The sequence below is a fragment of the Pipistrellus kuhlii genome, unplaced genomic scaffold (genome assembly GCF_014108245.1).
Source record: "Pipistrellus kuhlii isolate mPipKuh1 unplaced genomic scaffold, mPipKuh1.p scaffold_m20_p_2, whole genome shotgun sequence".
NCBI classification, from domain to species: Eukaryota; Metazoa; Chordata; class Mammalia; order Chiroptera; family Vespertilionidae; genus Pipistrellus; species Pipistrellus kuhlii.
Window position 1 is genome coordinate 107,108,110 of NW_023425515.1, and position 14,717 is coordinate 107,122,826.

At 38.4% G+C, this 14,717-nt stretch overlaps 1 protein-coding gene across 1 annotated transcript in view; it reads right to left on the reverse strand.

Moving 5' to 3' along the window:
* Positions 1-14,717, reverse strand: part of GMDS (GDP-mannose 4,6-dehydratase) — a 610,549-nt gene that overhangs the window by 322,488 nt on the left and 273,344 nt on the right. Inside the window, exon 5 of the mRNA XM_036445071.2 lies at positions 587-779. Coding sequence (XP_036300964.1) covers positions 587-779 — 193 coding nt within the window. The remainder of the gene's footprint in view (positions 1-586; positions 780-14,717) is intronic.

Genomic DNA, 14,717 nt, shown 5'->3' on the forward strand with positions numbered 1-14,717 from the left:
TTACTTAATTCTATCATATCCATGGTTCTTCCTTTCACAATCTGATTTCAACTATAGTGTGTGCCATCCATCAAGAAGACCTTCTTAGATTTTTTTCCCTTTATCTTAGTACTAAGGAATTAGAATGTGAAAAATATGGGATCTTAATATTCTAGCTGCTTATAAATTTTATCACTGAATTCTATTTTTTGTTTTGTTTTTGCTTTTTAAAGGTTTGAACTCAGGGATACTTTCATCAGGAGATAAAAACATGAAACCATATGACTTCAGCACAACAGTTCAGAAAAAGGAATCATGTTTGGTCCAATTTTCTTTTTTGAGTGATCTGTATGAAAGGGTTGAATGAACATGAATTGGTGAGGTGAGGTGATAATTTTACCCTGCAGGCAATGGCAGCAAACACTGTAGTTAGCAATGTATAAAGGTATGCTTCTCAACAAGTCTAGTCACTTTAGTCTATCTTAATGTGAATCTTACACCCAAATGATTTCAGCCATGAGACATGAAGAGAATTAAAAAACAAATACACATGCCAGCACACATAGAGAGCACAGAGCATGTGCAGGTGGTGTGTAGGCATTCTTACCATATGGTGATCGAGGGTAAAAGGGAGTGGTCTCCTTCTGGGGTATTTCTTGCACTTTCCCATAAAGTTCACTTGTTGAGGCTTGATAGAACTTCACAGAGTTGATAAGGCCACAGGTCTTAATTGCATCCAAGAGCCTTAAAGTGCCAACTCCGTCAACATCTGCAGTGTATTCAGCCAGGTCAAAAGAAATCTGGAGACAGCAGAAGACAGTGGGTACAGTAAGGGAAAGAGCAACAAAGATGCTGATGACTAACAATTATTTTTTTTTACAATATCACACACATAGAAAAGTTATGCTTGTGAGAAAATATTTTCTAATAGAATAAAAGTTCGGATACTATCTATTTCTAACACCAAGTGGATGGAAATACCTTAAGAAATAAGTATCTGTTGTAAAATGAGAAACACTAGAATCACACCCCTCATATCTTAATTCTAGGTTGCAGTCCCAGGGCAGTGTTTTTCAAACCTGGACATCACCTGGGGTGCTCCTGGAAAATAAAGACTGGCCCAGTCTCTTGGGGGAAGGCTATTTACATATTAGTCTTTTATTATATAGGACTAGTGGCCTGGTGCATGAAATTCGTGCACAGGGGAGGGCGGGTGTTCCACAGCATGGTTTCCAATCTGGGACCCCTCAAAGGATCTCCTACTACTGGTTTAAAGGGATCAGACTTAACCCAGCAGTTGGACATCCATCTCACAATCTGGAACTGCTGGATCCAGGCACTCACCTGCCTGCCTACCTGATTGCCCCTAACCACTCTGCCTGCTGGCCTGCTCGTCCCCAACTGCCCCTGCCAGCCAGATCACCCCCAAATGCCCCCGTCAGCCTGCTCATCCCAAATGCCCCCATCTCCCCTCCCCACTGGCCTGCTAACCCCCAATTGCTCCCCTACTAGCTTGCTCACTCCAAACTGCCTCTCCCCATCCCCCCGCTGTCCTGATCACCTCCAACTGACCCCCACTGACAGCCTGCTCACCCCCAACTGGCCCCCCTGCTAGTCTGCTTGCTTCCAATGGTCCCTGCCGTCCCATCCTGGCCAGACCATCCCTGGGGACCCAAGGTCCGAGCCCCTCCTCTTTTTTTTTTCAGCACCTCCTTGAGCAGAGGCCAAAGCCAGCTGGAATCAAGTATCTAGGGTTTATTTATCTTCTATAATTGAAACTTTGTATCTTTGAGCAGGGGCCAGGGCCGGCCAGGGTGGGAAGCTTGGTTTTCTCCATCTCCAGGGGCAACCCAAGCTTCCTGCTCAGCTCCAGCTCCATGGCCACTGCCATTTTGTTGTTGTTTTTTATCTTCTATAATTGAAACTTTGTAGCCTTGAGCAGAGGCTAGGGCTGGCCTGGGCTAGAAGCTTGGCTTCCTCCATTGCAGGGACAACCCAAGCCTGCTGCTTGCTCCAGCCCTGCGGCCAGCTGCCAGATTGGTTGGGTTAATTTGCAAACTCACTCCTGATTGGTTGGTGGGTATAGCTTGTGGGTATAGCAAAGTGATGGTTAATTTTCATTTTTCTCTTTTATTAGTGTAGATAGATGTTACTTTCTTTTAATATAGTTAACACTAACATTTTGTTCTGTGGCCTTATTTCACACAATTGTTCAGCCTTACATTCTTTATTTTAATTAATCAATTTGCTGGCTAAACTTAGTTTTCCAAAAGAAGTGCCTAGGTGCTCTATACCCCATGTAAAATTTGATTTTAATTTTGTTTTAAAATGGTCTTGCAGGGAATGTTGGATTATATAAAGTTCCTGAACCATATTTTCTTTGCTCTACTCTCTTCCAGAGTCAAGGTTTTTTGTTTTTGTTTTTCATTTATTCATTTAAAATGTACTGTTGAGTGCCTATCATACGTTAAACAGTAGTGGGGAAAGGATACCATGTCCCTGTCCTCATGAGTCTTCTAGCCTAGTGAAGCTATCAACAAAAATCAGTTGGTGACAATTATTATGGAAATAATTAAAGGTGGAGGAGGGATATATTTAGAGATTCAATTGAAAATGGAAACATAGTATCAAAAATATTTTCACTTCAATGTTTCTATGTTTGTTTAGCTTTCAGGGTATTTTTAGGAACTAATGTTGAATACAATGGAAAAGCATTAACCTGAAGATGAACAGTTCTTTCAGTCACTATTACTTATAAATCTAAAATATCTTGTCATGAAATCCTACCCTATAATATGAAGGATTAAATGTTGAAAAGGTTCTAGGCAGTATATGTCCATTAAATCATAAATTCAAGTACAATGAAATAAACATCAAAGACTTCTTATCTCAAAGACCATACAAGAGATTTTTTTAAAAACACTTAGAGAATACAATCAGATTTAACAGCTAACTTGTTAAGTGTCTAGCACCTTCAAACCACTGTATCTACAAAGGAATCCAAACTCAATATAGTATCTTTGTCTTCACAAATGAGACAGCACTTTAAAATAATGCCTAAGATATCTAATAATCTTACTTGGTGTGGAAAAATTCTTCGTGTATAGGTTATTTTGAAAAGTTGGAATTTTTTCAACCTACTTTCCAACTAACGAGTCATGAAAATAATATTAATATGAAGGGTCCCTGTCTATATCTGTAGAATTTTGGCTAACACAAGACCATATTCCAGAAAATTGCTTGATAACAAACACATGCTTCTAAGCTAACATACTTGGAAAGGAGTTTCAGAATGAAATCAGAGTTTATAAACAGAGCTTATATACTGCTTAGTCATAATAAATCAAGGTGTAGAGAAAACATGAAGATAATATTGTTGCTAGATAATTATGATGATGACACATATTTTTGTGGCATCCGGACTCCACTAATGATTTTAGATATTATCTTATGAACATCCCTTAATCCCTTGAGACAAGGAAAGAACATATATTCTTTTAGTTCTGCAAGAGGGAAATCAGGAATAAAATAATTTAGTTAAAATTTTACAAAGTCAAAGCACAGCCCAGTTATCTGCCCAAGAAGCACCTGTCCATTAAACTTTAAATCTCTGCAAAAAGCACTGTCATTTTCACCCCACCCACTCCCCTAAAGAATCTGTGACAAAAACAACAGCAAAAATTTCAAATGTCAGCAGCAGCAAATTCCAAGGGCATTTCTTAGAACAAGACTTGCCAGAAATGAGGAGCCACACAGGACTTTGGTCATAAAATATTTGCCTTACAATCTCAGAATATTAAACTGCAATAAAACAGAACTTACCAAGTTCTTAAATTTTGAAACCCGCCTTGCAATAGGGAGGGATAAAGTAATCTCAGGGCAAAAGTAACGCCTTTCAAAGGTAAGGGAAATCACTCCCCAGGATTAGTGCAAGATCTCATTATTTAAACTGCTATTGCAACCAATTCCTATGTATTATGACCCCTTTTCCAAAGCCATGTTTGTCTAAGAAGATGATTTTACCCTAAATTCCTGATAAAGATCCAATGTAGGTATTTTTATTTTGACACGTAGACCTCTACCACATGCAAATTAAGACCACATGGCATGGTCACACAATACCCTGCACTATATACTACACAATTAAGTATTCTTTAGCTACAAATCAGTGTGTGCCCAAAAAAGCTCTTTTCTTTGAGTATAAAAGATTCAGAGGTGACTGAAATTAAAATTAATCTAGATGTATGTCTCTACACTTTAAATTTATTAACCAGTGTCCATTGCCCAAAGGCTAAGGGGTAAACTCCTTCCAGGACACCAACAATTTAGAAAGTTTTTGTTAGTCATATCACACCTATATCCTAAAAGGATAGATGTAGATTTAAAGCAGCAAAATTTCCAAAGCAATTTTCTATGTGTCAGCCTCAGTGGAGATCAGAAGCCATGGAGGCCAGCCAGAAGCCACTGTTTATTATCCCCCATCCAGATATCTACTGGCTAAAACTTCAAAACAACTCTATGTGTGAGAACAGAATTTATTATAGCTATTTTTAATTTTTTTTCTTTTTTTAAATTTCTTTATTGATTATGGTGTCACATAATTGTTCTCATCCCCACATTACAATCCCAAACCCCTCCCTACATATGCCCTGCTGTCCATGACCACTGGTTAGGCTTATATGCATGCACACAAGTCCTTTGGTTGATCTCTTCCCTTTGCCCCTACCCTCCCTTACCTTCCCTCTGAGGTTTGACAGTCTGTTTGCTGCTTCTCTGTCTCCAGGTCTGAAAGTATCATAGTGATTGACTATAATATTAACTATAATATTTTAATTTAAAAATTAAAGTTTTTCTATCTTAAGTTATTCCCAGGTTATAACAGGCAACTCTGACCTCCCATGAGCTATCAGACACAGGGGACTTGATTTAAAACTCCCCACTTTGGGTTTGGCCCAAGATTGTTATTGACTAAAAGCTTTCTAAAATATCAAGAGGCCTCATGGTTGATACCAAAGTTCTAGACATTGGCACTGCCACTCAGAGAACAGGAAAAGAAGGCAAAGAAATCCTGAACACTTCATCCACTGACATTTCATAAAATTGTATGAGGAAAGCATTGAAGTGATGGAAATAAGGACTGTAAAAACAGCCAGAAATACAAAAAGATCCTAATTTGAAGCAAGCTTTAAATGGGTTTCTGGTGTTTGGATTTCTGCTCTTTAGAAAATTATTTGAGCTAATGTTTGGCATTAGCTGCTGAAAACTGTCTATAACATAAAGCAATTGGAATTAAACTAATAAAATCTTACACCATTTCAACGCATAGATTTAATAATTAGATAAGAGTGATTTGCAATGAGTGTATAGATAGTTTATAAGTGAGAGCTTCTAAGTACTTAAGAAGTACTTTCGGGTGCTTATAAACAAAGCTCTGCTTTAAGTAGTTTGAACATTCTTGCTAAAATCTTGTTTGCAATATTAGTTTGCTTAGTGGAAGGTTTTTCAGAGACTGTTATGGTGAGTTTTAATAAGCCCTGTTCTGGAATTGCTCAAATCTTGACTCAATGGGGACTGGATTAATAAGGTTTTAAATTCTCTCTAACACAAGGCCTTATGCAAGATGTTAAGTATTAGGGAGTTCAACTACATGGTTAACACTAGATAGAGGCAAGAAAATTCTCATCAGTGTCAGTCTACTAGGCCATTAACCCCACAGTAAACAACTTACCTTTCGATGGCTGCAACTCTTTAAAAGAAAGAGGAGAGGTAAATTTATGCAGCCTGGAGTGGATGGAGATGGGAGTTAAAATCCTAAATCCACTGGCATTTTGATATGTAAAATCAAATGTAATGGTTTTGTAGGACTGTTATCTACCATAAATTTTGGTCAGATTAGGAAAGCGTACGTGAAACTGCCTATCACTTTATTCTCCTTAATAGTACCAATGCTTTACTTTCTTGATTTTTCATGAATCCATCTAAAATATTACCATTTGTTTTCTCTGTTCCTAAATTGTGTTCAAGCTCACTGAGAAAACCAGAGATAATAGCAATTGGCACACTCTTCCAATAAATGTACTGTTGCCAAACTCAGCCAGCTGCAAACTCAGCTGGTTCAGCTCCACGATTGGGAAATCCTTTGGAAGGCACTGCACTCAAAGAGGCACCACATTTCTTTAAATACTCCTTCCCTTGGTTTCTGAACACCTCCAACTCCTCTCTTCCTGCTTCTCTCATCACTTGTTAGCTGGGCTCATACCCTTAATTCTTGGTATCCACAATGCCACCTTTATCTTCCCCCCCCAGACTTCACTAATAACCTCCAAATCCTCATTTCTAATTGAATTATCTTCTGTGCTCCAGACAAGCATGTTTACCTGCCAGTGGAATAGCACTGCCTGAACTTCTCCCTTCATTCACTCAGTTAAATGTAGGGAGATTTTATCAAATCTCCCTACATTTAACTGAGAAATTATCAAATCCATTGGCTCCAGGGGGTGAAGAAGAATTGGGTTCTAAATCTCTGCTCACAGCAATACATTTAATAACAATTCCCACAAAACAGATATTTTTACAGGCAAAATAAAAAATGAATATTTTAATATTGTATTTTTATTCTGTTTTACTTATGTACTAGAGGCCCAGTGCACAAAATTTGTTCATGGGGGCAGAATGGGAGGGCTCAGTCCAGCCTGCACCCTCACTAATCCAGGATCCTTTAGGGGATTTCTGACTGCCGATGTAGGCCCAGTCCCTAATCTGGCAGTTGGACACCTCCTCTCTCAATCTGGGACCACTGGCTTTCCTAACCACTCACCTGCCTGCCTGCCTGTTCTCTCCTAACTACTCTACCTGATGCCCTTAACTGCTCCCCTGCTGGCCTGGTTGCTCCTAACTGCCCTCTCCTGATGGCCTGATTGTTCCTAACCACCTGTGCCTCAGCCTCTGCCATACTTGATTTGTCCGGAAGAACATCTGGATAGATGTCCAGTCTAATTAGCATATTACCTTTTTATTAGTGCAGATACTCTCTATAACTGACAACACATTTTTAAACATCATTCTAATGTCTGCCCACCAATAATTTTCCAAAAAGTTAGGAAAGGTATTTAACTTTCCCCTCAAATAAATCAATCATCACAAATTACATCACTTTGACCTTTAAATTAATTTACATGAATCCAAAGTGTACACATATTTCAGTCACAAAGTTCAAAGCAGTTAAAGAGCTATTTCCAGGGCACACTGCAAATATTTTGCCCTCAAATGTAGAAGTGTTTTGAGCTATATTCTTAGTATAAGTTCTATGTAAGAGGAAAATACCAAACTGCTGTTTTATAATTTAGGGATAGAAAAAAAGTAACAGGAGATAAAAGAAATTTTCATATAGGGTAGTCTTTATACTCTTAAAAACATAATAAAAAATAACAATTTACTTTAAAAACACCACAATAAATTTGAACAAGTTTTGATGGGGTAAAGTAATTGTGCAACAATCTCATCCTTCAATAGTTTGAAGGTATGAAATGCAGTATGAAATGAATGTCTCAGATTCCTTCAGGGGTGCAATTATTCCATAAAACCGCATCCTTAAGAGACATATAAATATATATCTATATCTATATCTATATCTATATCTATATCTATCTATATATTTTTTAACACCAGACCAAAAGCAAATAATGCCATCCTAAAGAACCATGAGCTTTCCCCTAATTTAAAACATGACATTCTTTCACAGTTCTAAGCATATGCCCCCCTAGAGAACATTATCCCCCTGGTTATGTATAATGAAAAATTCTATAAGAAATATATCCTTTAAGTTAATTAATTTCCTCTTATCAATTCTACCTTTTACATTCATGTTGATTTTATCAAAATTTTTCATTTCGTGGCATTTAAAATTTAAAGCCATCTGCACTGTTTAAGCATCTAGTCCTCCAAATTTGATGAATGGTATTATAAAGTGCTACATTTTGGGGGAAAATATTCAAACAATGGTAGGATTCTCAGAAAAGCAGGTAAGTCAGCTGTGACAATGTGGATGTTCTCATCTGTCTGCCTGCCTTATTGCCCCTAACCACTTCTGCCTGCCAGCCTGATCACCCCCTAACCACTCCCCTGCCAGCATGATTAATGCCTAACTGCTCCCCTGCCAGACCTATTGCCCCTTACTGCCCTCCTCTGCTGGCCTGGTCACCCCTAACTGCCCTCTCCTGCACGACTAGGCCCCCACCCCCCAACTTTCCTTCCCATCAGGAATGGTTGCCCCCAACTTCCCTTCCCTGCAGGCTTGGTTCCCCCCAATTGCCCTCCCCTGCTGGCCTGGTTGCCCCCAACTTCTCTCCAATGCAGGCCTGGTCCCCCCCAATTGCCCTGCTCTGCAGGCCTGGGTCCCCCCCAACTATAATCTCTTGCAGGCCTGGCCCCTCCCAACTGCCCTCTCCTGCTGGCCTGATTGCCCACAACTGCCCTCCTCTGCTGGCCATCTTATGTCCACATGGGGGCAGGATTTTTTACCACAAGTGGATAGCCATATTGTATGTTGGAGTGATGGTCAATCTGCATATTACTCTTTTATTAGATAGGATAGAGGCCTGGTTCATGGGTGGGAGCCAGTTGGTTTGCACTGAAGTGTGTCCCGGATCAGGGTTGGGGTTCCTTTGGGGTGTGGGGCAGCATGGGTGAGGGGCCTGTGGTGGTTTGCAGGCCAGCCATGCCCCCCAGCAACCCAAGTGAAGGCCCTGGTATCTGGAATTTATTTGCCTTCTACAATTGAAACTTTGTAGCATGGAGTGGAGCCAAGCCTTCTGCTTGCTCTGTGGCCAGCAGCCATTTCTGTTGGAATTTATGCATTTCTATAATTGAAACTTTGTAGCCTAGAGTGGAGGCCTGGGGCGCACATGGCAAGTGGAAAGCTTGGCTCCCTCCATTGCCTGGAAAACCCTAGCTTCCCTTCTGCTCTCTGTAGCTGTAGCCATCTTGGTTGGGTTTATTTGCATACTCGCTCTGATTGGCTTGTGGGCGTGGCTTGTGGGCGTAGCAGAGTGATGGTTAATTTGCATATTACTCTTTTATTAGGTGGCATTGCTTGGAAAAAGACAAACATATCTTATAGATACTGACTAAAAAATAAGAAACTTAGTTTTCATTTTCCTCAAGCCATATCTGTAGGCCAGTAGCAAATGGATCAATTTAGAAAAATTACCAAAATATTTTAAATCTTGAATGAATCTTAGATCTACTAGTGCTTCAAGCTCTTCCTACAAGCTTTGCCATAAGTTCCTTAATGCCTCCAAGGCACACACGTCACCGCCTCTATGGTGTTCACCTCAGTGTCAGACAAGCTAGTAGGCCACTCACTTTCATCTTACTTTACCAATTACTATATAAAAAGCAAGTTGTTCACTCGTAGTCAAGCTTATAAAAATTGAAAACAGATTAAAGTGCTTGCCATTATTTTATTACTCTCATTATTTATATTCAATATATCATTTAATTTTTACAACAATTCAATGAAGTATATATTAATATTCTAATCTGATAAATAAGAAAAATGGTTAATTTTGTATTTAGTGCCACTTCTTGACTGACCAGTCACATTTGAAAATATATTTTAGGTTTTTTATTCCCAAACTAAACTTCCACATGTACATTCACACATCCTGAGGATACTATACTCTGTTTTTCCTCCTCAATACTCATTTAAAGAAACCATAGATAAGAAATGGCCAACCTAAATCTCAACAGGGAAAGGTTGTTATTCAGTCCTTTGCTAGATTTATGACAAAATCAGAAAGTGGGGTCTGGGAACATTATCTTTAGCTGTACAGTGAAATTTAGGAACTAACTGTCTGGAAAACCACACTTCTGAGATCTTGGGTCCTATATCTATTTGCTAGCAAAGTTAGAGTAGAATCTAAGACTCTCAACTTGAAGTCCTAAGAAATTTTTTGAAATGCCACACAGATATGCTTTTAAAAAGGTGGAGGGAATCTGTTCACAAATGCATTACATTTGAGCCCTGAGAATCTTTCAATTGTGTCTCTATTACTGATTTCCAATAGTACTCCCATAACTACTTTGATAACTAAGGGACATCATTAATCATATAAAATCTGGGGGCTGGGTGAATACATAAAATTCCCCCTCAACTATCTGATTTTCCACAACTTACCATTACTTTTTTATAGATTAAAAAATGATTCTATTATGTTGAACTTAAAATTATTTTTATGAAAACTGACAGTTAGAAACAACTCATAGATGCATATAAACACAAAACACCACCATTTAATCACTAGATTCCAAGGATTAATAAAATATAGGGAATTGGTTATATAACCTCAGCAAGTTTTTACAAAAGTTCTAAATGATTTTAAGAACCACATTAGGGGATTTTTCATTATATTGAGAGATGAGGGAAAGGTGTGTGTGTGCGTGTGTGTGTGTGTGTGTGTGTGTGTGTGTTATACAGCAGAAGAAAATCATGATCAGGCTATTTTAAATCTGAGAAGTTACAAGCCCACATCTAAATAAATGACATAACACAGACATCAAACCAGAAAGAGGGGTCTCTGTGATTGAGTACAGGACATTTTATCTCTTGAAATTATAGCATGATAAAAGTTTACTTTTATATATTGCTTTTGCATCCTGTACTCTTACTAAATTTATTTATTAATTATGTTTCTATGTATTAACAACAAACTACCAGAAAGAGATATTAGAAAAACAACTTCATTTAAAATTGCATCAAGAATAAATACTTAGGAATAAACTCAATAAAGAGGTGAAAAATCTGCACACTGAAGACTATAAGACAATGCAGAAAATTGAAGATGAAAAAAATAAATTAAAAAATATTCCCTGCTTATGGATTTAAAAAAGTAATATTGTTAAAATGTCCATAGGGCCTAAATCAATCAACAGATTCAATGCTATCCCTCTGTAAATTCCAAAGGCATTTTTCACACACACCCACACAAAAAAATAATTTTTGAATGAAACCACAAAAGACCCAGAATAACCAAAGCAACCTTGAGAAAGAAGAACAAAGCTGAAGGCATCACACTGCCTGACTTCAGACTATATTACAAAACTACAGTAACCAAAGGAGTATAGTATCGGCATAAAAACAGACACACAGATCAATGGACAAAATATAAAGCCCAAAGGGAACCATTCAAATGCAAAAGATTAAAATTGGAACCCTAACTTACACTGTACTTGAAAATAAACTTAAAATGGATTAAAGACTTAAATTTAAGACCTGAAACTATAAAATTCTTTAAAGGAAACATAGGGGTAATACTCTTGACATCATTCTTGACACTGTTTGATCTGAGAAGCAGGGCAACAAAAGCAAAAATAAACAAGTGAGATTCTATCCAACTAAAAAGCATCCACACAGCAAAGGAAACCATCAACAAAATGCAACAGAAACTTACAGAATTAGAGAAAATATTTGCAAATCATTTATCTGACAAGTATTTAATACTCAAAATATATAAAGAACTCACTCAACTCAACAGAAACACAAACAAACAATGCAATTAAAAAGTGGGTAGAGGAACTAATAGACATTTTTCGAAAGAAGCTATACCAATGGCCCACAGGTACACAAAAGGTAATCAATGTCACAAGCCATTAAAAAAAAAAAATCAAAACCACTATAAGCTATCACCTCACATATATTAAAATAGCTACCATCAAAAGACAAGAGAGAACAAGTGCTGGTGAGGATGTGGAGGAAGGCAGTCCTGTGCACTGCTTGTGAGAATGTAAATTGGTGCAGGCACTATGGAAAATGGTATGGAAGTTCCTAAAAAAATTAAAAATAAACTACCACATGATCCAGCAAGCACACTTTTGTGTATATATATCCAAAAAAAAAATGAAACAGCATCTCAAAGTGATATCTGCACTCCATGTTCCCTGTAGCATTATTCAAGATACAGAAATAACCTAAAATTCTGTCAACAGATGAATGGATAAAGCAGATGTGAGATAGATCCATACAAAGAACTCACACAATTCAATAGAAAAACATAATGGAACATTATTCAGCCAGGAGAAAGAAGGAAATCCTGCTGTTTTCAACATGGATGGAATTTGAGGGCATTATGCTAAGTGAGATAAGTCAGACATAGAGAGACAAATACTGCATGTTATCACCCTACATGGGGAACCTGAATAAAATTCAAACTTGTAGAAACGGAGAGTGAAAGTGGTTGTCAGAAGCAGGGGGAATGAGGAAAATAGGGAGAAGTTAGTAAAAAGATACAAACTTTCAGATATAAAATGAACATGGTCAGAAGATTTGGTATATAGCATGGTGTTTCTACTGTATTTATTGTATAAATAAAACATACTAAGAGAAAATTAAAAAATGATAAATATTGTCACCCAAAAATTAAAAAAAAAAAGCAAAGTGGAAATGCTGCACTATATGTTACCTTGAACAGTATGTAAGTGTTTGAATTTCTCTACATCCTCGCCAGTACTTTGTATTATCCGTATTTTTTATTACAGATAAGTGGGTTTAAAGTGGCATTAAATTAAGGTTTTAATTTACATTACCCTGATGGATAATAATGTTTTCATGTGCCTAATGGCCACTAACAATATATAAAAAATACCAATGATTTCTGTATGTTGATCTTACAACCTGAATGTTCACTGAATTCATTTATTAGCTCTAATAATTTTTATTGTATTCTTTAGAATTATCTATAAACAATGTAAAATCATATTATCTGCTAAAAGAGACAGTTTTACTTTTTCATTTATAATATTTTCTTTCTTTTTCTTGCCTAATTACTCTGCTTGACCCTCCAGCATAAGGTTAAAAGAAGTGGAGAGAGCCCACAACCTTTTCTTATTCCTTACTTTAGCAGGAAAGCATCTACTCTTTCACTATCCTATCTAATAAAAGATTAATATGCAAACTGACCATCCCTTCAATACACAAATGGCTGCCCCCACGTAGTCAAAGATTGCTGCCCTCATGTGGACATAGATGGCCGTCACAAGATGGCCAGCAGGGGAGGGCAGTTCGGAGGTCCAGGCCTGCAGGGAAGAGCACTTAGGCATCAATCAGGCTGGCAGGGGAGTGGTTAGGGGGTGACCATGGTGGCAGGCAGAAGTAGTTAGTTAGGGGCAATCAGGAAGGTAGACAGGGGAGCAATTTGGAGCCAGCAGTGTGAGAGAGTTGTCTGATTGCCCATTTAGGCTCAATCCCAGTAGGATCGGGCTTAAACAGGCAGTCAGACATCGAGGGGTCCCAGATTGGGACACATACCCCTGTGCACGAATTTCAGGCACTGGGCCTCTAGTTAAATATAATATTAGCTGTAGATTTATTATAGACGAGGGGCCTAGTGCACGAATCCATGCATCTTGAAAGGATCTGTGGGCCAGGAGGCTGTAGTGGACACAGGGGAGGATCTCAGCCCATCCTCTGCACTACAGCCTGGCCCCTCCTACCAAGGCCCGGGGTCCCCTGTCTGCTGGTAGCCCCACTCCCGCTACCACTGCTCTCACTGCTGACAGTGCCAGCCCTAATCGCTCTGTGCCATCAGCCCCTCAGGAGCTGGGGGAGATGGAAAAGCCCTCAGGGTTGATCAGTGCCAGCAGCTGCCACTTGCACCTGCTAACAGTGCTAAGATATAGGGACTGGTGCTTGGCACTGGCAGTGAGTGCAAGTGGTGATTCTGGCGCCTGCAGCAGGTGCGAAAGGTGGTTGCTGGCCCCAATAGCCCCTCAGGAGCAGGGGGAAGTGGAGAAGCTCTGAGGGGCGATTGGCGCTGAGCACCAGGCAGGACCACAGGAGCAGTGTGCAGGAGTAAAGAATTTTCAGTAACCACCAGATGCTTGCCCCAATGACAGTGACCAGTGTCCCTCATTTGTCTGGCGCCCCTGCTCACCTGCTCCACCATCCCACTGCAGCCAACACCCACCATGTTTTACTTGCACCCCATGGTGGGTGTTTGACTTGCACAATTCATAGCAACCCGTTGTTCCACAGTTAGTTCTATTTGCACATTAGCCTTTTATCATATAGGATGACTTTTTTTTTTAGTTTAAGTTCTCTTATGTTCCTAGTCTGTTGTTTTCATCATGAAAAAGAGTTGGATTTTTTCAAATATCAAGTTTTCTTTTGGTCTGTTAACAGATTGTATGGCAGTTGTCCTTTATTCTACTGCTATACTATATAACAATCACATTTTGTGAATTAAACTAACTTGGCATTCCTGCACTAAATCCCAGGTGGTCGCAGTGTATACTCCTCTTTATATTTGCTGGATTTAGTCTGTGAATATTTTGTTCAAGATTTTTGTATCTGTTGTTTTTCCTGTGACATCTTTATCTGCTTCTTGATACTTTAAATTCCAAGTTTCACCTAAATATTAAGCTGGCCACAGTCTAAAACACTGCAGAGGCATTTATCTGACCAATGTTATACATACTCAGGATATTTATCCCAAGAAAATGATATTTTGAGAAATTACCCTTGGGAATAATATAAGTACATATAAAAATTATTTGTCAGGTTCTACAGGCATAATTTATACATGTCAATACTTAATATATATGCCTCAAGATAATAATTTAGTGATAATAAATAGCATATATGTACACACATTTATATATCAATTATCAGAGATAAAATACAGAATACTAAACATCAAGATTTAGAAACTAAAATAATATGAAAATAGTCTTAATTTTATAAA